Source organism: Saimiri boliviensis, chromosome 19 (assembly GCF_048565385.1).
Source record: "Saimiri boliviensis isolate mSaiBol1 chromosome 19, mSaiBol1.pri, whole genome shotgun sequence".
Taxonomy (NCBI): Eukaryota; Metazoa; Chordata; class Mammalia; order Primates; family Cebidae; genus Saimiri; species Saimiri boliviensis.
This window is the reverse complement of record NC_133467.1, coordinates 20,320,313-20,347,879: the sequence shown is the minus strand read 5'-3', so window position 1 is coordinate 20,347,879 and position 27,567 is coordinate 20,320,313. Positions and strand designations below refer to the sequence as shown.

At 38.5% G+C, this 27,567-nt stretch overlaps 2 protein-coding genes across 4 annotated transcripts in view; both read right to left on the bottom strand.

Moving 5' to 3' along the window:
* Positions 1–8,526, bottom strand: part of SLC9C2 (solute carrier family 9 member C2 (putative)) — a 66,984-nt gene extending 58,458 nt beyond the window's left edge. Inside the window, exons 1-3 of the mRNA XM_003925439.3 lie at positions 6,487–8,526; positions 4,378–4,478; positions 2,219–2,347 (exon numbers count right to left, since the gene is read on the bottom strand). Of these exons, the coding sequence (XP_003925488.3) occupies positions 2,219–2,347; positions 4,378–4,478; positions 6,487–6,610 (354 nt within the window). The 5' untranslated portion in view covers positions 6,611–8,526. The remainder of the gene's footprint in view (positions 1–2,218; positions 2,348–4,377; positions 4,479–6,486) is intronic.
* A 2,498-nt stretch (positions 8,527–11,024) lies between these two features.
* ANKRD45 (ankyrin repeat domain 45) overlaps positions 11,025–27,567 on the bottom strand; it is a 62,841-nt gene continuing 46,298 nt past the window's right edge. For all 3 annotated transcript variants that reach the window (XM_074390025.1, XM_039459990.2, XM_074390026.1), the window contains 3 exons: positions 23,531–23,625; positions 21,200–21,338; positions 11,025–14,754 (listed from right to left, as the gene is read on the bottom strand). In XM_074390025.1, the coding sequence (XP_074246126.1) occupies positions 14,684–14,754; positions 21,200–21,338; positions 23,531–23,625 (305 nt within the window). In that variant the 3' untranslated portion in view covers positions 11,025–14,683. The remainder of the gene's footprint in view (positions 14,755–21,199; positions 21,339–23,530; positions 23,626–27,567) is intronic.

Below are 27,567 nucleotides of genomic sequence, written 5' to 3'. Positions count from 1 at the left end.
TTTTTTTTTTTTTTTTTTTTGAGACGGAGTTTCGCTCTTATTACCCAGGCTGGAGTGCAATGGCGCGATCTCGGCTCACCGCAACCTCCGCCTCCTGGGTTCAGGCAATTCTCCTGCCTCAGCCGCCTGAGTAGCTGGGATTACAGGCATGCTCCACCATGCCCAGCTAATTTTTTTGTATTTTTAGTAGAGACGGGGTTTCACCATGTTGACCAAGATGGTCTCGATCTCTTGACCTCATGATCCACCCGCCTCGGCCTCCCAAAGTGCTGGGATTACAGGCTTGAACCACCGTGCCCGGCCTAAATTTTGCCACTTTTAGAAGGTCTAGGAATGTAATTATATAATTTATATGTATCCCTTGGAGGCTGGCTTATTTCTCTTAGCATAATGCATTTTAAATTATTCCTTGTTGTGCCTATCAATACTCCATTCCTTTTCTATTGCTGAGTAATATTTCATTATAAGATGTTCCACAATTTGTTTATCCATTCATCATTTGAAGAGTGTTTGAGTTGTTTCCAGACATTTGATATTATAAACAAAGCTGCTATAGAGATTCATATAGAGGTTTTTTAAACATAAGTTTTCATTTCTTTTGAAATAAAACATAGGAGTGAAATTGGTGAGTCATGTGGCAATTGTATGTTTAAATTTATAAGAAGCTCCCAAACTGTTTTCCAAAGTGGTTTTACCATTTTACATTCTCAGCCACAATGTATGCAAGTTTAATTGTCTTCATATCTTTGCTAGCACTTGGCATTAACAGGTTTGTTGTCGCTATTCCAACAGGTGGATGGTGGTATCTCATTGTGGTTTTAATGTGTGTTTTTCTAATGACTTATGATGTTGAGTGTCTTTCCAAGTGCCTTTATTCCATTCATATGTCTTCCTTGGTGTCTCAAATCTGTTAGAATGTTTTCTCTTCTAAATCTATTTTTAATTTTAATAAATACTAATGGACTAAAACTACTTTATAAAAAGCAGCAGAAATTGTCAACCTGGATAAAATAACAAAATCCATCATGACACCAAAATCTTGAAAATAAAAGGATGAAAAAATTGTAGCAGGCAAATAGCAAAAAAAGCTGACGTAACTATAGTAATACCAGATAAAACTGATTTAAGGCAAAAAGCATTATTTGCGATAAAAGGGAAACTAAATAATAAGAAAAAAAAATTAACTGGGAAAATAGCAATACTTACAGATACTTAATGACAACCTCTATTTGTATAAAGTAAAAACTGACAGAATTGCAAGGAGAAAATGAAAAATCTACAGTGATAGTGGAAACTTGTTAGATTTAGCTGAAAAACAATATTGGGAAAAATATAGAAGATTGAACTTCATAATTAACAAAACAATCTGCTGAACAAATTTAGACCCCTGCATCCAACAATTAGAGAATATGCATTTTTATAAAGCAAACACAACATTTGGAAAAACCAATCATGTACAAGGCTACAAAGCCAATCTTCACAAATCAAAGAACTGACATACAAGACACATTCTCTGATCACAGTGTGATAAGATAAATAATAAAACATCATATTTGGAAAATTCAAAACAATTTATAAATAATTAATGGGTCAAAAAGTATAAGAAACTGTAGAACTGGATCATGATGAATACACTAAAAACCAAAACATGTGGGATGCCACTGAAAAGAAAATTTTAAACTTTAACTGCACACAGAAAACAAAAAGAAGCTAAAAATCAATCAACTATTGATTTAAGATATTAAAAAGAACAGAATAAAACCAAAATAAAATGTTCTCTGAAAAAAGAAATAAAACAGTCCAACGTGGTGATTTAGAAAAAAAGAGAGAAGGTACAAGTAAAAATCTTTGCAGGAAAAATGGGCAAATCTACAGACACAGTTGAGATTATGTTAGATGTGGGACTAGAATCCAAATTCTGCCATTTATTATCCTTGTTTGTGACCTCTAAGCTTCAGTTTGCTTACATGCAAAATGGAGATGATATTTACTCTGATATTTACACTGAGAATGCCTAATCATAATGCTCACTCAGCAAATACTAATTTCTTTCATCTCCCTTCAATTTCTTTTGGTTAGTAGTTCTGTAGAATGAAGAGGGCAAAACAAATAAAATGTGAGATTTTGTGAATTATTAATCATCTATATATGCAGCCATTTTCTCTATCAATATGCATAAGCAAAAATTGATCATACTTTGTTTTAAAAGTGTTCTTACCTGCCAAAACACATTTTTGAGTACATAAAAGTCTACATCCAAAGCAGCCATAAATGTAATTAAAGGTGAAAAGTAAGAAAAAAGTGAGAAACTTGATGTTTTTATAAGAGGGTAGATAATTTGGTGCACCTAAAGTAACAAAGACAAACAACAAATTAGTTTGCTACCAATTCCAAGTATTAGAAATTAGTTTGATGCTATGTCAATCAACACACATTTTAGAATCTCTCAGTTTACAGCTAATGAGAGAGTATTTACAAGGGCAATCCTAAGGGTCCTGTGGTAGATTTCTTGATGTAGCTATCCATATGGGTTATATATGTAGTCCTCTATTCAATGAATTGTATGGTTTGCGGCTACACAAACACTGTTTATGGTATGCAATCAGTATTTTCAAAAGTGGTATCCCTGCATTGGTAATACCAGAAAATATATTAGGTGATTCACAGGTAAGTATTTTTTAATTTAACTGTTAGATGTTTATTTCCATTTGCTTTAGTTGAGGAAAGGAATCCTGAACAGGTACTCGTTTCACAGACATGGGCTTAGGATTTTTAAACCTTTAAGTGGGACAGTAGAGAAAAATAATTCATAGAAAACAGTAGATTATATACATAAGACATAAATCATGAAGGTTGTACACAGATTAATGGAAAACTCAACAACAATGCTTGAAGCGCTATAACTATTCCATCCTAAAAAGTTTATTTTGGCCCCATAGTTCAACTTTTTTTTTTTTTTTTTTTTTTTTTTTTTTGAGACGGAGTTTCGCTCTTGTTACCCAGGCTGGAGTGCAATGGCACGATCTCGGCTCACCGCAACCTCCGCCTCCTGGGTTCAGGCAATTCTCCTGCCTCATCCTCCCGAGTGGCTGGGATTATAGGCACGTGCCACCATGCCCAGCTAATTTTTTGTATTTTTAGTAGAGACGGGGTTTCACCATGTTGACCAGGTCGGTCTCGATCTCTCGACCTTGTGATCTACCCGCCTCGGCCTCCCAAAGTGCTGGGATTACAGGCTTGAGCCACTGCGCCCGGCCAGTTCAACTTTCATTACATCACCTCCCTATAACTCACTTTGCTCATCTGTAAAATGGAAATAGAATATCTGCTTTCAGTGGGTTGCTGTGAGACTGAATAAATTAACTCAAAAGTTACTAAGCTCGTAAATTAATAAATACAAAGCACTTAAAAGAGAGCCTGGCACATAGTAAACATTCTAAAGATGTCAGCTAGTAGTAGCGGTGGTATTTCAGAAGATTAGGAAGAGGTATTTAGAATCCTAGTTGGGTACAAGCATCATCTCCATTTTTTAAAAATAAAGGAATGAGTGGAGGCAAATTGTTATTGATCATACTGCTATACAGCTGAAATCAGAAGTTAATACTAGGTTAATAAATAAATGAATGTTTTTATCTATAGTACATATTATGTGAAGCATGTTTTACATTTAATCTGACAGTGCCCATGCCTCGTGATGAACATAACTGGTGCCATTTATAAGCAGGTCTTTTATAAGGCAACAGTAGGGAAGAAGCCACTGTATGTGAAGGGGAAGGAAGAGCAAGGCTCCAGAAGCAGATGATAAACCCAAAAACGCAAACCAATTTTCCTTGCTTTCTTTGTTTTGTTTTGTTTTGTTTTTGTGTGTGTGTGTTTGTTTTTTGACAATCTTGTGCTGCTGCCCAGGCTGGAATGCAGTGGAGTAATGTTGGCTCACTGCAACCTCCGTCTATTGGGTTCAAGTGATTCTTGTGCCTCAGTCTCCCAGGTCACAGGGATTATAGGCATGGGCCACCCCTCCTGGCTAATTTTTGTATTATTATTAGAGACAGGGTTTTGCCATGTTGGCCAGGCTGGTCTCAAACTCCTGGCCTCAAGTGATCCACCCGCCTCGGCCTCCCAAAGTGCTGTGATAACAGGTGTGAACCACCACACCCAGCCACATTTTTCTCTTATTACTACTTTTGTAAAACTTCCCTAATTGATGTGTCCTTTACTGTGTAGTTTTTTAATTATCTAATTTTTTAATACCAGATAGAATTTTTTGAGTAGCTGTTCCCATAAGAGACAATATTCCATGCATTCAGGGATAAGATGGGAGTAGACTTTATTTTTGGCCTTTTTCCTCTAATTTTTTCTCTAATTTATAGTACATACCTCAACAGAATTGTAGGCCATTCGTCCTATCACAAATCCTGTTAGAGAAAGAATTGTCAAAACAATGACTTCAGAATTCTTTAAACACGTCTTCAAAAACCCTAAAGAAATGTATATCTGTGTTATTTAAACATAATTTGTTTCAAAACAATTTAATTAATATTTCTTTTCTCTAGTTGTTTAATTTTAAACTTCCAAGTGTCATATTCTTGTGGATGAATAGCTGACAGCTGTTATAAATGCTGTCTCTTAAGTATATAACATATAATAAGGCATCTCTCACAGGTGAATCTGGAAAATATTAATGTTTCAACAACTTCCCATTTGCCCACCCCGTGACACATCAGAATAATGTTTGGGTTTCTTACCAATAGATCTGACAGTGAGAAATTATGGAAAGCCCAGTTTTATATCTACATAGCACACCTTACATTAATGATTCCTCATCCTAAGCTATAGCGACATATTTCTATAATTTTCCCAAAAGCCAGAAAGACATTTAACGGAGTTCTATACAGAAACTGCTTTTATGATACTAGTAACAAAAGCCAGTCATTATTCTCTATCTGCATTTTCTTGCCTTGAAACTCTACTCTGTCTAAAGTTATTTATTTCATATCCTCCAGAGACAATAAATAAACTATAATTCAATTAAGATTCATTGGCATCCCAGATTCTGCATTTCCTGACTTCCAGTTATAAGTCAAGCCACATCATTAAATATAATGCAGAAGGTCTTGACTTACTTCAGGATGGTGCAAAAGTGATACAAATTTGGAAGAAACTATACTTCGAGTACTCATACAACCATTCTGTTTTTCATGTTTAGTACAATATTTACTAAATTACCTGAGATAGTCAATACTTTATTATAAAATAGACTTTGTGTTAGATGATTTTGTCTAACTGTAGGCTGATGTGTTATGAAAGCTTTTAACGTAGGCTAGTCCTAGTTACCATGTTCAGTAGGTTAGTTGTATTAAATGCATTTCAACTTACAATATTTTAAATTTATGATGGGTTTATTATAATCTGATAATCAAAGAGCATTATTACATATTACAACCTGATAATCAAAGAGCATCTGCACTTCTTACAGGTAAGACCAGATTAAGAAATGTTTTTTACACTATCTCTGCAATGCTCTTTATTACTGGAGCATTCGTCTCTATAAAGGTTATAGAGCTAGTTCATGGTCGTCAGCACCTTGTGATATCAAAAGGGACCAAGATCATTAGTGAGTACATTAAAGATTCCCAAAGAAAGCAATTTGACTCCTTGATACAATGGGTTAAATTGAAGGAGTTCTTTATGCATATTTGCTTCATTATTTGTTTCTATATAGTATTCCTAGTTCCAAAAAGGATTTTAAAGCAGCTATTTTTCCCAAATAAATTTTATTTTACAGGAGTCTAGAAACTTTTCCCTAATCTCTAGCATTGAATTGCAGACTAAAGCATCTGTGTATTGAATACGTTACTTGATCTATCATTTACTGTACCTGCTGAATTCTTAATCATTAAGAGGTCCTTATTTGTGAAGCCTTTCCTAATTTTCTTCTTGGGGTTGGGATGGGTTATTTATCTCCCCTGAAGAAAGATTACATCAAAAGCCATAGTAAAATGGACAAAAGTAATGCTGTCAATTATGTAAATCATGAATTGTATGCCTGGGCTCTATTTGTGTGTTTGCTCCCATTGTCCTCCCCTCTCTCAGATATTTTGGTTAGGTTAGGTCTGTCCAGGCAGGCAGTGTACAGCTCTTCCTCCTTCTTGCGAGCAGAGAATCTTGGCCACACCTTTATAGTTATACTTAACACATTGCACAGTAATTATGTGTTTGCCAATCTCCCTCATGAGAGGACTCCTTGAAGTTAAGTTATTCTTCTTACATGTCTACCACACTACCAAGCTCAGCAAATGTTACTGAATACAGAAATATAGAATAGACACTACTTATAATTAAATGAAGTGAGATTGACAGTATTCACTCATGTCTTTATCTTTTCATTGGGCCTTTTCTTTTGAGGTATGTAGTTGTGATGGCTTTCTGCATTGACAAAAGGTTCACAGAACAGAAGAAAGATGAATTTCAAAAACAATCACCTACCTCCCAAAACAACAATGAAACATACAAGCATTATGAAATGTTTGTCTTCAACAAGGTAGTCAGCTGGATGCCCGCAGAGTAAATCAGGTCTGGTACTTTTGTTTTGTGACCAGAAGTAACCCATTTTTGCTGCTGCTTTTCCCCAGACCTAACTTGATGGAGTCGTTTCGGTTATTATTGACACTTTCACTTCTGCACACTAACCTGTATAGCATGCAAAAAGAACATAAGACCCACCAAGACCCAGTTCATTCATACTCTTTCTACCTAAGATTGTGCCACACTCAGATCTGAGTATGTCTCTTCTTGTCACAGAGCACACATTAATACCTTTTGTCCTATCTCTTGCTCCAAGAACATTTTATAGGAACACTAACAGCAGTATTAGTATTTACTCCTTGTACTGTTACATGCATATGGAAGAGGGGGGTGCATTGATTGGCGCACTTACCACTGTACCAATATGGTAATGTGCTTGCTTTACCCATTGGACAGGGAGTTTCTCAAAGGCCAGTGCCCAAACTTTCCTTAAGGCTGTGCACATGGTATGTGGCACAAGATAGGCTCTCCAAAAATATCTGATGGGCTGAACTCTTTGAGGGGGAAGATGCAAGGATAAATGTTATACCCTCCTTCTCTGCGGGTATAAATCATTCTGGAATTCCATTTTACCACTCCAGCCCAAATATCTTTTTCTTCTCTCTGCACCCTTCAAATAAAAGATGGTGAATGGGAAACAAAATCAAGTTGAGTAGCACCAGTTAAGGTTTTGGAGTGAGGATAAGGGTGAATAACCTAAAAATAAAGGAAAAGACCAAGATTGAGCTTTGATCACATGATGCCTTTGAGTGAATTAGAGAAAGGCCCCCTTCCTCAATGCAATGAAGCCTGACAACAGGGCACATGGCTTGAGATGTGACCACCAGGCTGGATTTCAGCTCCAGTCCCTCACCTCAACTGGTGCTCTGTTAGGATGTACCCTGTGCAAATCTATGCAGTGGTCTTGAGAATGATTTGTTCTGTTTTATTTTTCCTTGCAGCTAGCTTTAACCTAAAAATCCTAGAGCATCTCCAATAATATTTAAGGCTTATCTTTGGTCCCTTGTTTTGCACTTGTTGGGTCTACAGGTCACAGTGATTCTATGTGAAGCAGAGGATGGACCAGAAAGAGATTCAAAATGCTACATCTTCAAATGCCTTCACTTGTCCCTCCAGTAGCCCTTCAGGTCCTTAGCGTCTTCAACCCCTGCTAGCCTCACATGTTAATGACCCTCAAGTTAAGTTCTTCTCCAAATTACCCAGATCAGAGATATGTTCCTCCAAGATTAAGCTACTTCAAAGTTGAAATTGAGATGAAGGCTCTCAAAATCCCAAAGAACAATACACAGGTCTGCGTCTGTTTGCCAGGGACAGTACTACTAACTGATATCACACCAAAATCTATTTCCATGCCTAGTTCCCATTGGCTTCTTGCCAACCTGCTTTCATTCTGATTGGCTGCCTACATTGTCCCAACCCCCAATCCAGAAGAAGCCAGGTGATCTGGTTCTGGGGATGCTTTCATATCTTAGCACTCAAGCTAGGTAGGCACCCACAACTGTTTTAACTGACTTTTTTTTTTTTTTTGGCTGATATAATGGCTGAAATGGTCGAAGATATTAATGTAGACAGAATCGTCTTCTATATTTTTAATATATACTCTATATTTCTTATGCCAACATTATCTGGCTCAACCCCCTCTTCAACACAGTCTTGTCTCCTCTCTAGTTATATTTTAGTCATCCTGTTTCATTTTCTTTTTCTACCTTTCATTTTCTTTTTCTACCTTCCTTTTCAGTGTTGCTTACTCTCATTTTCCTAACTCCTATTTATCATTGATTTCTGGTCCTTCATTTGAAGAAACAATGTCACCCATTCTTCATGGGACGACAAATGCATCCCAAATTCCATGATGCCTAACTTAACATACTTCTTGCCTCAAATCTAATCACTAAAAACAAATACAGTATGAATATTAAACAAATGAATAATAATTATCAATTTGTGTGTTACCTTCAAGGAAGGGTTGTTTGGTGACAAATTCTCTCTGATTCCTGTGCCACATTCATCAAGGTTGCTGCACATCATCTTCCAGAGGGCACCAAAGCGAACATCATAGCAGTAAGATTACTCCTTCACTATGTATCAAGAAACCTCTGACAAGTGAGTATCAATTCCTACTTGAGACTAAACAGAATTCGAGTCAAGTGACAAGCAACATTGGTGCCCACATACTAGCTCCTAAAATATTCTTTATGAATTCCTTTTTTGTACAAACTGATGTGGTTCTTTTAAGCCACTGGGCCCAGCCCTACTATAATGCCAAGTACCATGTTTAGAAAAATTGTCTCATTCACAGGCCCTCTCCTAAGAGACCCATTCCTTACTCTTACCTCTTCTGCCTTTATTTAACTTACCTCATTACCAAGTTCACTACCCTCCCACTCTCATCTTCAATACTGGCTGTCATCTTGATTCCTCTCAGAATTAAGTTTGACTCTTTCCTTAGTCAAACTGATCTCAGCACTGCCTCAGATCAATTTGAGTAATGCCAGGTACCATTTAGTTCCTATCCTAAATGCTGTCCCCTCAGGCTCATTTGGTTCACCTAACCCAAGCAGCTAAGACTCCTTGAAGTTCAGATTTCCCATGGCCTTTAGAAAAATCCTTATACTTCAGGAAAACTTGGGGGAAATCCATAAACTCAGCTAGCTTACACATAGTTCTGAAAGCTAAAGAAAGCACATAACTAAAATATAGAGATGACCAAATTTCTCTACATTACAACCTTTCCCATAGAGCTTTTAAAAAAAATTATAATAATAAAAAAGTAATACTTTACCATTTTTTAATAAATCCAACTGGAGGAGATGCTGGTAAATTTGGGGAGTTGAGTGCTGAGAGGCTGCCCAGTGTATTTTCTCCCAACTCCATCTTCTGATAAGAGATAATACTATTTAACTTAGAGAGACACATAACATAGGAGGGTTAGTCAGTTTCCCACCCCCTAACATTATGATTGGTTCAGGAGTGGTCATGGACTCAGACAGCACCAATTAGATGGTTCCCTAGGTTGGTAGATTCCATTATTGGGAAACAGCTCTTCTCTCACCACTTGGGTTTAATTGTGATGATGACTGCCCAGAGCAGCTAGAGGCCACCTTCCTAGCTGTATGGAGAAAGCCCACCTAAAGTCTGGAAGGTTCTATGAGGAACCACTTTAGATGTTTCCGAGTTCTTAACAAATGACTTTATAATTCTACCACGGATTTCATCTTTTCCCAGAAACCATTTCTTAGATGGAGAACTTTTTGCCCTCTAGAAGGGATAGGATTGAAAAGCAATTTTATTTTGAAAGCCAGTGAGCACTGGCTCTTTTACATATCTTCTAAATTTTATTTGAAAGCTGAAATGTTCCTTCTCAGTTTCTCTCTTTTAGTAGAAGCCAGGTGGTATTTGAACACTCAGTCTGGAAATATCCTTAGCAGGGTCACTGAAGTTCATTAAATAGACAAAATGTGGCCAAACTTGCCCACTATCCCCTAACAAGGGCCCCTTTTCTCCAGCTTCTGGTAACATTTTCCTCTCTTTACTATAAATTCACCAATAGCCTCCTAGAGGGCCCTAAGGCTTCTGCTAGCTCTGTACTAGCGGAGGAGCTCTGTACCCCAGGAGCGGCCGTGGGAAATCTCTAGAACACCAAATGGAGAAGGAAGTAGCCTGAGCGATAATTTGTCCAAAGCTCAGCTCATCTAACAAAGGAAGGTTCTGCCTTTATATAGGCTTATACTTTAGATATTACATGTGGAAGAATCTTGGGTTTACAGCCTTAGAAATCACATATGAAAAGGGTTCCAGTTTACAGCTTCAGGAATCACATATGAAAGGGTTCCGGTTTACAGCTTTAGGAATCACATATGAAAGGGTTCCGGTTTACAGCTTCAGGAATCACATATGAAAGGGTTCCGGTTTACAGCTTTAGGAATCACATATGAAAGGGTTCCGGTTTACAGCTTCAGGAATCACATATGAAAGGGTTCCAGTTTACAGCTTCAGGAATCGCATATGAAAGGGTTCCGGTTTACAGCTTTAGGAATCACATATGAAAGGGTTCCGGTTGACAGCTTTAGGACTCATATGTGAAAAGGTTTCGGGTTTGATCTTGTTTTAAGTAAAAGCAGTGTCTTCCGGAGAGGTTCCCCAAGACCAAGCCTGCCACCTACAGGAAGGTGAAACAGGAGGCGCCAGTCAGTCAGCCTTTTCTTCTATTGAAATGCAGTGTGACAGTCAAAGGGGAAGTTGATCTCAGACGCCTGGGTCTCCTTCCTCACTTGAAGGCCTGTAGCTTTCACCCAGAGCCTCTTTCAGGCCTTTCTGGCCTCTGCCTATCCAGTCCAATAGACAATGCCACATACTTTAGGTTTTGTTATGTCAATTTCTTACATCCAAGTTGTAAAATTTGTGAATATTGCAGAGTAACAAACAAACACGAAACTGAGTAGCTTAAAACAACAACAATCATTTATTTCATTCACAAATCTGCAATTTTTTGCAGGGCTCAGCACAGAAGGCTTGTCTCCACTACATACAGCATCAGCTGGGCGGGCTTGACAGGAGGATCTGTTCTAAGATGGCTCACTCATACGGCTGGCAAGTTGGGGATGACTGCAGGCTGGAGCTCAGCCAAGGCTGTGGGCTCGAGTCTCAGTTCCTCCCCATGGATCTCTCTACAGGCTGGTTTCCAAGAGTGAGCATCTCAAGAGAAAGCATTTCCCCTAGTTAGGCTGAGAACTCATCACCTTTTATGATCTAGCCTCATAGAATCATTTCCACTGTAGTGGCAAGCCTGCCCAGATTCAAGAGGAAAGAACAGAGACACACCTCTCTATGTGAGGAATGTCATGACCATATTGTAAGAAGAGCATGTGAAAAGGGAGATGTGGCCATTCCTTTTTTTCTGGTCAATTAAATACAAAAGTCTAAAGAACTACTGTCTAAAAGTTAACATAACATTGAATTGAGCCTTTGATTGACTACTTCCCAAATAATGTGGAGGCTTTATTGATTTCTTAGTATGCGCTTTGGATAGTAATTACTTTGTGGATGTTCAGAAAAAGCCATGCAGCTACTATTGTATGCAGCTACCTATGCTCAAAACTCAAAGCAAAAGGACATTTAAACTCTCCTGTGAATATAATTCAATGCAACAGTATGTGACAAGAGATACTACATCTCTCAAAATGGACTAAAACTGCAAATCTATAGATGTAAGTAAATGTTCAGATTCTCACATCAAAGGAATCTTTGACATGAGATCCAGGAATCTGTTGGTAATCACTAGGTTCACATGCTAAAAAGTAAAGTGACATTCAAGGTGAAGGCTTAGAAAATAGAAGGTCAGAGGAGAAATAAGGCATAGAATTACAATGTTGGATGTATATGTGGCTTATCTGCTGGAGGAGGAGTTAAAATGGGGCAAGATGTGGAGATAAGTGGGGGAAGTCATTTTTATAAAGGTAAACAAGCTCTATAAATTAATGAAGAGGCGATGAGTTCTATGTATAAGGTATTACTAAAAGATAATTCATTCAATGATTTACTAACTTACTATCTTACGAACTTTTTAGGTATAAGAAAGAACAAGACAAAGTCCCTACACTCAAAAAGCTTACAATTCACATGGAAAGACAAACTTGTGAACAATTAAGTAGGATACAGTATGAGGCTATTAGCACTACGGGTGCCCTAAAGAGGGAAGGACTCATTCTTCATAATACTCGTGACAGGAAAGGTCATGGAATAGAGAATTACAAATTGCTTTGCTAAGGGTTAGGATTGAATTTTGAGAAATTCCCACAACTTCTTGAGGGCAAGACGTCTTGAGGGCAAGACGAAGAAGAGTAACTGATGAAGGAGTTAGAAAAGCAGTTTTAAGAGAGTAGAGGAATCATAATTGGTATAAAGGTGCCAACTCAAGGAGTTTAAAAATAGTATCAGCAAATGTATCAAAAGCTATAAAACATTTAAGGATAAGGATTCAAAGATGAATAAAGAGGGAAAATAGATTTATTTTATATTAAGGGGTCTCCAGAAATGCCTTGGTCTAATTTAGGAATCTTTGAAGTAAGACCCAGGAACTGCTCCCTAATCAGGAACACACACCTGGAAAGTAACGTTGTATTCAAAATCCAAGCTCAGAAATTGTGGAGTTAGAGTAAAAATGACAGAAGTGGTACCTGGACTTTTTCTAAATTATCACAGTGCTTAAGAACACTGGTCTTCTCATAATATACTGTATTAAGAAAATGGGCAAGGCATAGTGATTCACATCTGTAATCCCAGGACTTTGGGAGGCCAAGTCAAAAGGAGTGTTTCAAGCCAGGAGCTCAAAGACTAGCCTGAGAAATGTAGCAAGACTCTATCTCTGCAAATGTTTATTGATTTATTTATTTTTATTTATTTATTTATTTTGACATGGCATTTTGCTCTGTCACCCAGGCTGTAGTACAGTGATGTGATCTCAGCTCACTGCAACCTTTGCCTCCTGGGCTCAAGTGATTCTCCTGCCTTAGCCTCCCGAGTCACTGGGATTACAGGCACATGCCACCATATTCATCTAATTTTTGTATTTTTAGTAGAGATAGGGTTTCACCATGTTGGCCAAGCTGGTCTCGAACCCCTGACCCCAGGAGATCTGCCTGCCTCAGCCTCCCAAAGTGCTAGGATTACAGGTATGAGCCAGGACCCAGCTTTCAAATGTTTTATTATTTAATTAGTCAGGCATGGTGGGAAGATCACTTGAGTGCAGGAGTTAGAGGTTACAGTGAGCTATGATCATGACAGCTCCTGGGCAACAAAGGAAGACCCTGTCAAGAAAGGGGGTGGGTGAGAGAGAGACAGAAAGAGGAAGAAAGAGGAGGAGGAGGAGGAGACGGAAGGGATGGGAGGGGAGGGGAAGGGAAAAAGGAAGGGGAGGGGGAAGAGGGAAGGGAGAAGGGAGAAGGGAGAAGGGTGAAGGAAGGAAAAAAAGAAAAAAGGGCAAACACAGATCTTCTTTGTACTGCTCCATAAATACCCACTGGGTTGGCCAAAAAAGGTGTGTGAGAGTTATTACAGTGTTCTTTTGCTTTGAAAAATTAAAACTGAATTGTTCACACATTAAAAAGATTAAAAACTTTAAAATTTGGGAGGTATTTAAAACAGGGTTATCTTAAAACCATGGTTAAGTAAATGTCAACTGACAAAATATTACTGAATTACTCATTTCTTTTCCTTCTCCCCATAAAGGAAAACTAGCTTTCAGAACAAGACAAAGAGGAGAAGTCATAAGAACAAAGAATAAGTGCTTTTTAAAAATGATTTTCTTTTCTATAAAATTTTTCCATAAAGTTACATGTAAGAGAAGGTTGAGGTGCTTGATTAAATAAACTAGAAAAAAGGCTTTCCAAACCACCAATGTGAAACCGACTATAGTATTTAAAACCTAGGAAATATAAAACAGAATGGGAGGGGAAACGGCCTTCAGTCCAGTTACAAGATCTGTATTGCCAGCCTTATAGAATAGGAGAACTCTTCTAAATATAAAACTATACAGATTTGTGTTTATTAATTTATAGATGGAGGTCAAAGATAAAGAGGGGGTTTACTCAGAGGTAAAGTCCCACCTCATAGGTAAATTTTATTTTGGACATAAAAAGTGATTGTTGTACCCAGAGGCTCCTAATCCAACCCAGTCTTAATTATTTCCTTGCTCCAAGTGTCATTCCATAAGATTTCCTTTTTAGAGAGGGAGAACAAATTTTTTTCTCTGGAAACAGCCAAATATGTCCTTTTATATGGAATGCCTCAATTACACAGTAAATTATTAGATTCTCTGAGTAGTTATTAAAACCTCCACATGGTCTTTGTGAGTGATTTATGCCCAAGTGCTTTCCTGAAGGAGCACGTGAAACTCACATGGGGCTGTGCTTGGAGGAGCAGAGGCAAGGCCAGAGAGTCCAGACGTAAGCATGCTGAACAGGTCAAACAAAACAAGGGTGATATAATGTTGTACTTAAATACCTAAAGAAACCCACATATGTTATGTAGGTTAGAAATGGCATGAATAGTTTGTTTTTCAGATACTAGAAGAAAATGTGACCTTTTACAAAGCATATGTTCAGTGGAAGGTATCATCTTGATTTCTCTTCTGATCATGGCTTGTTATAGATTTGGCACTTTTCACTTGACCTAAAAGGAAACAGATTTTAAAATTACATATAATTATTTGTAATATGAAACAAAATGAAGCCAGTTTTTAAGACAATAGGCATGGAATAAATCAGATTGTCCCAGTCTGAATCAGCTACTAATTCAACCCTAGTATTGTTGGTATGTCATGCAAATATTCTCTCCTTTTCATCATATTTAAAGCTGTGAGGTCACATTTCCCAGATAATCAGTATTATTGTCCCTAGTTCTGCCATTGATGAGAATAACTCATCATTGAGTTGATGAGTTAAACCTCTCTTGTCTTCACCTTCTTAACTGCAAAGGCAGGGGTCATTTCAGAGGTTCCATCAAGATCTAACATTCTATGATATGAAAGTACTTAGAGAACATGTGATATAGGGGGTTCAGGGAGACAGGCAAATCTTCACAGGTGAGAAGGGAAGGAAGGAGGATTGCTGGGCCAGGTTAATGGTAGTGGTGGAGAGGTAGGAATAACTGTATATCCAGTAGTCCCAGCTACTTAGGAGGCTGAGGCCAGAGGACTGTTTGAACCAGGAGTTCAAGTTCAGCCTGGGTAACACAGCAAGACCTCAACCCTAAAAAAAGTTTTTTTTAATTGAAAAAAAGTTAAGCAAAACACAAAATCTTAAAAAATAAAAATAATTCAGGTCTTAATTATCTCACTCCTAAACTATACTCATCTCACTTTCTCCAGACTCCTCTCCCTCCAATCCATTTTACAAAGAAGGCCAGTTTATTTTCCCCTACTTAATCCCTCTTCTCTCCTACCCTAAAGCCTTTAAATGACATCCCACTGCCCAAAAAATAAAGCCCAAACTTCTACATTTATAATTTAGTAGTTTTAATAAAATAATCAAATGTTAACTTTGCAACTAACTGTATTTTCTACATTACTACCATACCTTGACACAAACCCAACTATAATCAGCCAGATGGTTATTGGCCATTTCCTTATTCCCACATTTGAACATTTCATCAGCATATTGTGCTTTCATTCTGGAATTTCCTTCATACTCCACACTGGCTATCCATCCTCTCAGGTAACTCTTCTTTCTTCATGATGCTTTCTCTTTATACTTAGGCTTCTCTGATCATATAGAGCACTTAGATTATCTTTTTAGGTATGTTCTACTCACAAACTAAGTAGTAGACTCCTAGGAGAGTGCTATGTGTATGCTCAACAGATCATGTAATTCATGTTAGTTCCAGATGGTAAGAAACATTCTGTCATATTGTAATACCTGGACTAGGGTAAGTGTCTTAACTGTTAAAAATACACAACATTTGATAAACATAAAAATCTTAGGTACTAGATATCCACATTCAAAAGAATTAAATTGGACCCCTATCTCATACTCTATATATACTATACATATATATGTGAGATATATATATGTGTGTGTGCGTTTGTATAGATATATATGTACATACTATATATATGTATAGTATATATATATAAACACACACACATATATATAAGTATCAAAAAAGATCACAGAACTAAACATTAGTGCTAACACTACAAAACTCTTTGAAGAAAACATAGAATTAAATCTTGGTGACCTTGGACTGGCAATGGTTTTCTTAGATATGACACAGAAAGCAGAAGCAACAAAGGAAAAATAGATAAATTGAACTCAATCCAAATACAGCTTTTTGTGTTTCAAAACATAATTAAGAAAATGAAAAGACAATCCAGAGAATGGAAGGAAACAGAATCATATTTCTAATGAGAGACTTGTATTCAGAATATATAAAGAACTCATACAACTAAAAAATGAAAAGACAACCCAATTTAAAGATGGCAAGGCCAGGTATGGTGGCTCCCACCTGCAATCCCAGCCCTTTGGGAGGCTGAGGCAAGCAGATCACTGGAGCCCAGGAGTTTGATATCAGCCTGGGCAATATGACAAAACTCTGTCTCTACAAAATGTAGAAAAATTAGCCACATGTGGTGGCATACCCCTGTACTCCCAGCTACTTGGGAGGCTGAGGTGGGACGATTGCTTGGGGCCCATAAGGTTGAGGCTGCAGTGAGCCATAACTGTGCCACTGCATTGCAGCCTGGGCAACAGAGTGAGAGCCTGTCTCAAAATGAAAGAAAGAAAAGAAAGAGAGAGAGAGGAAGTAAAAAAAGAATGAAGGAAGGAAGGAAGATAGGAAGGTAGGAAGGGAAGGAGGGAGGGAGGGAAGAAACAAGGGAGGAAGTGGGGAGGGAGGAAGGGAAGAGGAGGGGAGGGGAGGGGAGGGGAGGGGAGGGGAGGGATTCTTCCCATTAATGACCAGGCAAAGAAAAAAAAATGGGCAAACAATTCAAATACATATTTCTCTAGAGAAAATATACAAATGGCCAGTAAACATGAGAAGATGCTTAAAATTATTAGCAATTCAGGAAATGCAAATCAGAACATATTAAGATACCACTTCATACCCACTAGGATGGCTATTTAAAAAAAAAAAAAACAAGACAGTGACAGGTCCTCAAAAGGTTATACATAGAGTTATCATATAACTCATTAATATACCAAAGAAAAAGGAAAACATGTGGCCACACAAATATTTTCATACAGCAGTTCATTGCAGCATTATTTATAATAGCCAAAAGAGTGGAAACCCAAATGTCTACCAATTGATAAACAGATTAAATTTGTACTCACAAAATGGAATATTATTCAGCCATAAAGCAGAACAAAGTACTGATACACGTTACCGTATGGATGAACCTTGAAAATATACTGAGAGAAGCCACCACAAAAGGCAACACATATTATTTCGTGTATAAAATGTTCGGGGCAGGTCCAGAGGGCAGACATCCTAACCCGACCTGCCCTACCCCCAGAAAAAAAAAGTTAAAAAAAAAATGTTCAGAGAAGGCAAATCCATAGAGACAGAAAGTAGATTAGTGGTTTCCAGGGCTTGAGGGAGGGAAGAATAGGAAGTGACTGCTAATAGCTATAGGGTTTCTCTTCAGAGAGGTAAAATTCTAAAGTTAGATGATGGTGATAATTACACAACTTTGTGAATATACTGAAAACCACTGAATTGTACTCTTTAAAATGGTTAACTTTATGGTGTGAGAATTAGATCTTAATAAAGTTATTATTTTTTTAAAAAATTTTAGGGGTGTGTCTACCACCAAGATTCTGATACATTCACCTTCTGATTCTTAGGATAGTATTCCCACAGTAGGTTTTTCACCAAATATAGAATTATAATACTTAAACTGCTTTTTAAAATGCTGCAAGGAGGAACTATGATGGCCAATTAAAGTAGCTGCAGTCCACAGATCTCATGGAAAATAGTAAAAACAGTGGGTGAATTCAGCACCTTCAAACGAAATACCCAGGTTATTGCATTGGGACTGACTAGGCAAATGGCTCGACCCACAAAGAATGAAGAAAAGCAGAGTGGGGCAGCGGCCCACCTGAGAGTTGCACAAAGCCAAAGGAACCCCTACTGCCAGCCAAGGGAAGCAATGAGTGACTGTGCAACCATGCCTAAGAAATCACACTTCTCCCACCGATCTTTGTAACCCACCAATCAGGAAATCCTCTCATGAGCCCATGCCACCAGAGCCTTGGGGCCGATACACAGACCTGTGTGGAGTCTTGGCAGAGCAGACACTCAGGCTCACACAGAGATTCAGGAGTTTTACGTACTCTGACCCCAGGAATCCCAGCAAGGCAGAAGATCCATTCATATTCTCCCCTAGGAATGGGGCTAAATACAGAGAGCCAAGCAGTGTCATTCTGTGGGCCCCACCTCCACAGCATTTCACAAGACCCACCACCTTGGAATTCCTGCCAGAGAGTGTAACAGGCTGGAGACTGAGACGGATGAGTCCCCAGGGATAGAAGCAGCTGCCATCCATTTCTGCAATTTGTTCAGTTCAGCCCTTCTAGCCTCCCAGCTCTGGGGAGTTGAAGAAATCCTGATGAGGAGGGTCCTGCACAATGAAGCACAGCTGCTGTGCCAGATCTTGGCCAGATTGCCTCTTTAAATGGGACCCCAATCCATGAGCCCTCCCTGGGTGGGGCCTCTCTGTAGGAATTACAGCAACTCCAGCCTGGGTTATACAGACATAAATCTGATCTCTTTTAAGATGGAGCCCCTGGGGGAAGGGATGACCGATGTCTCTGCAGTTCAGTTACCAGCCTTTCCAGCCTGCTGGCTCTGGAAAGTCTGGATGAGGAAGTGCTATCCCTAATGCAGCACACCTGCTCTACCAGAAAGCAGCCAGACTGCTTCTTTAAGAAGGTGTGTTACCCCATCCCTCCTGACTGAGTGAGACCTCCCAACACAGGTCTTCAGATACCTCCTATAGGAGTGTCCAGGCTGGCAACAGGTCAATACCTCACTGGGACAAAGTTCCCAGAGAAACGATCAGGCTGCCATTTTGGCTGTTTCAAAGCCTTCACTTGCTGATACCTCCAGGTAAAAGAAACACTGAGGCAACTCCCAGTTTGCTGAAGCCATCCCCCAGCAAACTATAGCAGCCCTGCAGAAAAATGCCCTTACTCTTAAAAACAAACAAAAAGCAACAACAGCAGCAACATCAACAAAAAAGACCCCACAAAAACTGCATTCAAAGGTCAATCTCAAAAATCAAAGATAGATAAGCCCACAAAGATGAGAGAGAATCAATGCAAAAATGCCGAAAATTCAAAAAGCCAGAGTACCTCTTCTTCTACAAGTGACTGCAACACCTCTCCAGCAAGGGCACAGAACTGGGCTGAGGCTGAGATGGCTGAAATGACAGAAGTAGGCTTTAGAAGGTGGGTAATAATGAACTTCACTGAGCTAAAGGAACACATTGTAACCCAATGCAAAGAAGCTAAAAATCATGATAAAACAATAACAGGAGCTAATAACCAGAGTAGCCAGTTTAGAAAAGAGCATAACTGACCTGACGGAGCTGAAAACCACGATACAAGAAATTCACAATTCAATCACAAGTATCAGTAGAAGAATAGATGAAGAGGAGGAAAAAATGTCAGAGCTTGAAGGATATCTTTTGAAATAAGACAGGCAGAGAAGAATGGAGAAAAAAAAGAATGAAAAGGAATGAGCAAAACCTCTGAGAAATATGGGACTATGTAAAAAGACCAAACCTATGACTGACTGGGGTACCTGAAAGAGACAGGGAGAACAAAACCAAGTTGGAAAACATACTTCAGGATATTATCCAGGAGAACTTTCCCAACCTAGCAAGATTGGCCAACATTCAACTTCAGGAAATCCAGGAAACCTCAGTAAGATACTCCATGACAAGATCAACCCCAAGACACAAAATCATCAGATTCTCCAAAGTCATTTAAATGAAAGAAAAACTGTTAAGGGCAGCCAGAGAGAAAGGTCAGGTCCTAGTTTCTGTCAAAACAGATTTCAAACCAACAAAGATCAAAAAAGACAAAGAAGGGGCCAGGTGCAGTGGCTAATGCCTGTAATCCCAATATTTTGAGAGGCTAAGGTGGGTGGAGTTCAGGACAGGCCTGGCCAACATGGTGAAATCCAGTCTCTACTAAAAGTACAAAAATTAGCCAGGTATGGAAGTGGGCACCTGTAATCTCACCCACTCAGGAGGCTGAGGCAGGAGAATCACTTGAACCCAGGAGGTGAAGTTTGCAGTGAGCCAAGATCGTGTCCTTGCCCTCCAGCCTGGATGACAGAGCGAGACTCCATCTCAAAACAAAACAAAACAAAACAAAACAAAACAAAACAAAACAAAACAAAAAGGCAAAGAAGCAAAGAAGGACATTACATAACAGTAAAGGGATCAATGAAACAAGAAGAGCTAACTGTCCTAAATATATATTCACACAATACACCCTATCTCCCAGGAAGAGATGCCTTCCTAGATGAGAATCATAATCAAAGACGGGCCCAGCGTGGTGGCTCACACCTGTAATCCCAACACTTCAGGAGGCTGAGGCAGGAGGATTATATGAAGCCAGTAGTTCAGGACCAGCCTGAGCAACATAGCAAGACCCTATCTCCATAAAAAATTTTAAAACTGGCCAGGCATGGTGATGCCTGCCTGTGGTCCCAGCTACTCAGGGGACAGGAGGATCACTTGGGCCCAAGAGTTGGAGGCTGTGGTAAGCTATGATCATACCACTGCGCTCCGGCCTGGGTGACAGAGCAAGACTCTACCTAAAAAAAACAAAACAAAGGCACAGTCATCACATAAAATTTAATGACTAATGATGGTAATATTAAAATTAGTATTAGACATTTCCTACAGGAAGAATTCAGTTATTAGTTGTTGCTAATATTGAAAATAAATAATGAAACTAGGGAACTATATCACGGATTAGTGCCTGTAACAATGTTAATGACTACTTAATGAAGATTGTTAAAATTAGAATATCTCAGAAATAACAATTTTGAATTTAATTTTCATCCCTTCTGACATTCAAACCACCTTTTATCCAAAACTTACGTGGTGTAGACATTTTTGCGAGGATAGGAGTCACAATTTCTTCCAGTTGTTGTCTCTGCTCAAAAAGCTCATTAATGGAAGCCTCTGCGTGGGTTTCCAACCAATCGTTTTTGGCACGGCATGCACTGAGGATGGTATTCTAGGGACAGAAATACAGAGTTCACGTTCCACTTATTTATTGAAAAATAAAACTCAACAGTATCTCTAAACCAGCACTGTCCAACAGAACTTTCTGTGACAATAGAAATATTCTATACCTGCATTGTCCAATACAGTAGCCATTAGATACAAATAGCTATTTTGGCACTAGAAATGTGGCTAGGGTGACTAAGGAACAACATTTTCAATTTCATTTAATTTTAATAATTGGAAATTTGAATAGTCACATGTGGCTAGTGTCTATTATATTGGACAGTGCAGCTCTAACATTAGTGGAATATGAGCACAATAAAACTCATCATCAGGAGTCATGAAGCCTGGCACCAGTCTATACTTTATTTTCATTAAGCCCTTTGACTAAAAGAAGTACTTGCAAAGGCCGGAAAAGAATGGGTGGATGGTATGAGTTGCATGCAACTCAAAAGACAATGCTGATATTTTATTCCCTCTCAAATGATTCACAGAAGTTCAAGAAATACAAGAAAAGCTCCACCTTACTGAAAACCTCTCAGTTTGCATTGTAAAATCATCTCATTGTACATATACAGCAAATTTCTGATGTCTGATTTAAGATGTTTGTTGTACTATGATTTGTAATAATAAAGATAAATAAATACATTTGTGGTATGTCCTGTCCACACTGTTAAATAATAAGCAGTAGTATATGCAGAAGTATGTAGAAGGAAGTAGACTTAGAGGGGCGTCCATATCTTATTAAGAAGAAAAAATAAAGTTATACAATAACATATATAAGTGTGATCCCACTTTTATAAAAACAAAATCTTTCATAAAATTCCTATTATGTGTATAGATACATATGATTATATAAGTGAAAGAGAAAACATGGTACAATTAACACAAAATCGTTATCAGAACCACAGAGTAGGTAACACGATTAGAAACAGAAAAGGAAAAACTATTATGTTTGCTTTAGATATTTCAATTTTTTCTAATTATTACTATGCATACATAATAATTTCTAGTTCAAATAATTTTGAACTAGAATTTTAATTTTGAACTAAAATTTTATTTTAATTTAAAAAAATTTTTTTTAAATTTTTTAAAATTAAAATAAAAATTTTTAGTAACTAATTTGACAAAGCATTATTTCTTTGTGCCAGAAAAGTTTTGTTTTACAGATCTGATAGCTTCAAAGGCTATTCTAATAGAATTTTGCCTGCATTTTGTTTGTTTCACAAGAGATTCTGTAGAGTACTCTACAAGACACAAGTGTAATGTGTAACTTATCAAGTGCTCAGATTTGGCGATATCTTACACTTTTAGCAATACCTATTCTTTTTAATCTGAATAACAAGTCACAGGAAATTCACAGAGCATCCTGCATGAGAATATAGGAAATAATTTAAAATCAAAACACATTTCTGATACCTTGAGTATATTTGTTAAATGTATATTCAGAGCAATAAAACTATTCCACAGGGAATGCTTAGATCTAGTACTTAGATATGTGGCAAGTAGGCTTTAAAATTACTATGTTTATAGCTGTGTATCTTTTTTCTCATTCTGGAAAATTTGATACATCAAAGAATATGCAATGTATTTGTATATATACATATATACTAAAATATATAATGTATATCTCAGTTCTGAAGCAAAATAATGAAATGAATATTTCCATTTTATTATTTTGGACCCTACTACTCAACAAAAGAACCAGAATGCTACCAGTACTATTAATGCAGCTTCTGTCCCTCCCCGTCGCACCTTCTTGCCTGACTTCAAGAAATAACTATCATCTGTGCTTACCCCTTTGCTCGGCTTCTTAAACAGTTTTACTCCTAAATGTAGGAGTAAATATAGTTTTATATTGCTAGTTTTTGAGCATGATAAAAATCTATGTAGTCTTTGACTAGTTGCTTTTCTTTTTTTTTACTCAATATTACATTTCTAAGATTCAGACATGTGCTGGGTATGATACTATATCTCTATGTCACTCTCTTAATACTATTTCTTTTCATTTTGATCAGACTATCCTCTATCAGTAGTTTATAAAAAAAAAAGAAGGGAAGGTAGGAGGGCAGAAGGAAAGAGGGAGGAGAAAGGAAGTAAGGACCACAATCTGCCTTTAAAACAAAACATCAGTGTAGAAATTAAACTGTAAGACAAAAGTCTCAAAACACTTCAGAACAAGCAATAATCACAGTACAGTACCTTGTCTTCCTTAAGGAGCTTTCCTGATCCCTTTTCAGTGTCAGTAACGGCTAAAGAGACTTTTGCAACATATTTTTTCAGAGTCAGCCTTGCATCTGAAAGAATGGACAGAAACACACACAATGACAAGACAAAGACAAGAGGCAGAGCAAGACAGTCAAATGGAAGCCTCCAGTGTCCACCCCATCCAGCAGAAACACCAAACTGAACAACTGCCCATACAAAAAAGCACCATTATGAGAACCAAAGATCAGATAAGCCATCACAGGACCTCATTTTAACATCATACTAAGGAAAGAGGCACTGAAGAAGGTAGGAAAGACAGTCTCAAACTGCCTTTACCACACTTTCTCCGTACCGTTGGCAATAGTCACATGGTGCAGACAGAGAATCTGTACGCTTCAGGGAGGCAGAGCACAGTGCTTGTGGGACTTTGCACTATAGTTCAATGATTCCCTGTCATATTGAGAAGCAACATGGGGCAGAATTCAGCTAGCACCCATGAAGGAAACATTTAGACCAGCCCTAGCCAGGGGGGAAGCACACATCCCAGCAGTTGGAACCTGAGTTCCAGCAGACCCCACCACTATAGGCTAAAGTGCTATGGGGTTCTAAATAAACTTGAAAAGTCATATAGGTCATGAGGGCTGCAATTCCTGGGCAAGTCCTAGTGCTGTGCTGAGATCAGAGCCAGTAGACTTGGGATGCCCAGGACCTAGTGAGACACTAGCCTGAGTGGCCATGAGAGTGCTTGCCACCACCCCCTGCCCATCCTAGGAAGCACAGCTTACAGCTCTGGGAGAGACTCCTTCCTTCTGCTTGAGGAGAAGAGAAGGAAAAGAGAATAAGACTTTGTCTTGCAACTTGGATACCAGCTCAGCCACAGTAGAACAGGACACAAAGCAGAGTCCTGAGGTCCCCTTTCTAGGTCCTAACTCCAAGGTAACATTTCTAGACATACCCTGGGCAAGAGGAAAAAAACCAGCTGCCTTGAAGGGAAGGACCCAGTTCTGGCAGGATTCATCATCTGCTGACTGAAGAGCCCTTGGGTCCTGAATAAGCAGCAGTGATACCCAGACAGTGCTCACCATGGACTTTGGGTGAGACTCAGAGCCATGCTGGCTTCAGGGGTGACCCAGAACATTCCCCAGCTGTAGTAACTATGGGGAGAGACACCTTCCACTTGACAAAAGGAGAGGAAAGAGTAAATGGGACTTTGCCTTGCAACTTGGGTACCAGCTCAGCCACAGTGGGGTAGCACACCAAGCAGGATCCTGGGGTCCCTGATTACAAGCCTTGGCTCCTGGAGGGCATTTCTGGGCCGAGCCTGGACCAGAGGAGAGCCTGCTGACCTGAAGGGAGGGGCCCATGCTTGACAGCATTCACCACAGGCTGACTGTAGAGCCCTTGGGCCTTCAGTGAGTATCAGCAGTATCCAGGTGGTACTTGCTGTGGGCCTGGGCAGTGGTAGCCACAGGGAGAGACTACTATGCTGGAAAAAAGGGAGGGGAAGAGTAGGAAGGACTTTGTCTTATGGCTTGGGTGCCAGCTCAGCTGCAGTAGAACAGAGCACCAGGTAGATTCCTAAGGTTCTTGACTACAGGACTTGACTCCCAGATGGCATCTCCAGACTCACCCAGAGCCTGGGAGACCTTGCTGCCATGAAGGGAAGAACACAAGCCTGGCTATATTTGCCAACTGTTTACTGTAGACCATTAAGCCTTAAGTGAATATAAGCAATAACCAGGCAGTGGTCACCATAGATCTTGGGTAAGATCCAGTGCTGTGCTGGCTTCAGATCTGACCCAGGGCAGTCCCAGTAGTGGTAGCCACATGGGTGCTTGTGCCACCTTTCCCCCAGCTCTAAGCAGCTCAGCGCAGAGAAAGAGAGACTCCCTTTGTTTAGGGGAAAGTAAGAAAAGAAGAGTTGCTGCCTGATAATCCAGGGCATTTTCCCTAGTCTTACCCAAGACCACCAAGACGGTATCTCTACAAGTCTGCAAGAGCCACAATGTTACTGAGCCTCAGGTGCCTCCTAATGCAGATATGACTAGAGTAACCAAAAACTTAGATCATAATAAGTCCTTTCAAATATGTAAGAAAGCCTTCCCCCGAAGGACAGGTACAAACAAGCCCAGACTGCAATAACTACAATAAATACCTAACTCTTGAATACCCAGATGCTGATGAACATCCACAAGCAAGAAGATCAGTCAGAAAAACAGGACCTCATCAAACAAACTAAATAATGCCCCAGTGACTGATCCCAGAGTGAAAGAGATATGTGATCTTTCAGACAGAGAATTCAAAATAACTATTTTGAGGAAACTCAAAGAAATTCAAGGTAACACAGAGAAAGAAATCAGAATCCTATCAGATAAAATTAACAAAGAGTTTGGAACAACTTAAAAGAATTAAGCAGTAATTCTGGAGCTGAAAAATGCAACTGACATACCAAACAATGCATGACAGTCTCTTAACAGTAGAAGCAGAAGAAAGAACTTGTAAGCCTGAAGACAGGTATTTGAAAATGCAGTCAGAGGAGACAAAAGAAAAAAATATATAAAACAATGAGGCACTCCTATAAGATCTAGAAAATAGCCTAAAAAGAGCAAATCTAAAAGTTACTGGCCTTAAAGAGGAGGTAGAGAGAGATCAGGGTAGAAAATTTATTCAAATAAATAATATTAATTAAAAAAGAACTTTCCAACCCTAGAGAAATATATCAATATTTAAGTACTAGAAGATTATAGAACACCAAGCAGTTTTAGCCCAAAGAGACTACCTCAAGGCATTTAATAATCAAACTCCCAAAAATCAAGGATAAAGATCCTAAAAGTAGCAAGAGAAAAGAAACAAATAACATATAATGGAGTTCCAATACCTCTGGCAACAGGTTTTCTGTGGAAACCATATAGGCCAGGAGAGAGTAGCATAACATATTTAACGTGCTGAAGGAAAATAACTTTTACCCTAGAACAGTATATCCATGAAAATATCCTTCAAACATATCAGAGAAATAAAGACTTTCCCAGGCAAACAACAGCTGAGGAATTTAATCAACACTAGACCAGTCCTAGAGGAAATGCTAAAGGGAGTTTTTCAATCTGAAAGGATGTTAATGAGCAATAAGAAATCATCAGAAGATATAAAACTCACTGGTAATAATAGGTACACAGAAAACCACAAAATACTACAACACTGTAATTCTGGTGGGTAAACTACTTATATTTTGAATAGAAAGACTAAAAGATGAACCTATCAAACATAATAATTTTCAAGACATAGTACAATAGGATATAAATAAAAACAACAAAAAGGTTAAAAGTTGGGGGGAAATTAAGTGTAGTTTTTATTTCTTTTATCTTCGCTTGTTTGTTTATATGATCTATGTTAATCTAAGTTGTAATCAGCCTAAAATAATGAAATATAAGATACTATTTGAAAATCTTATGGTAATCTCAAATCAAAAAACATACAACAAATCTGGGCAGGGTGGCTAACATCTATAATCCCAGCACTTTGAGAGATCAAGGCAGGCAGATCACTTGAGGTCAGGAGTTTGAGACCAGCTACTAACAATACAAAAATTAGCCAGGTGTGGTGGCACATGCCTGTAATCCCAACTCTAGGGAGGCTGAGGCGGGAGAATCACTTGAAGCCAGGAAGCAGAGGTTGCAGTGGGCCAAGATTGCACCACTGCACTCCAACCTGGGCAACACAGTGAGACTCTATCTCAATTAAAAACAAAAAACAAAAAACAAAAAAAAAAACAGAGACACAAAAAATAAAAAGTAAGAAATTAAAACATATTACCAGAGAAAATAACCTTCACTAAAAGGAAGACCACAAAACAACCAGAAAACAAATAACAAAATGGCAGGAGTAAGTCCTTATTTGTCAATAATAACACTGAATGTAAATGGACTAAATTCTCCAACCAAAAGACATAGAGTGGTTGAAGAGATAAAAGTCAAAGATCCAATTATCTGTTACGTATAAGAAACACATTTCACCTATAAAGATACACATAGATG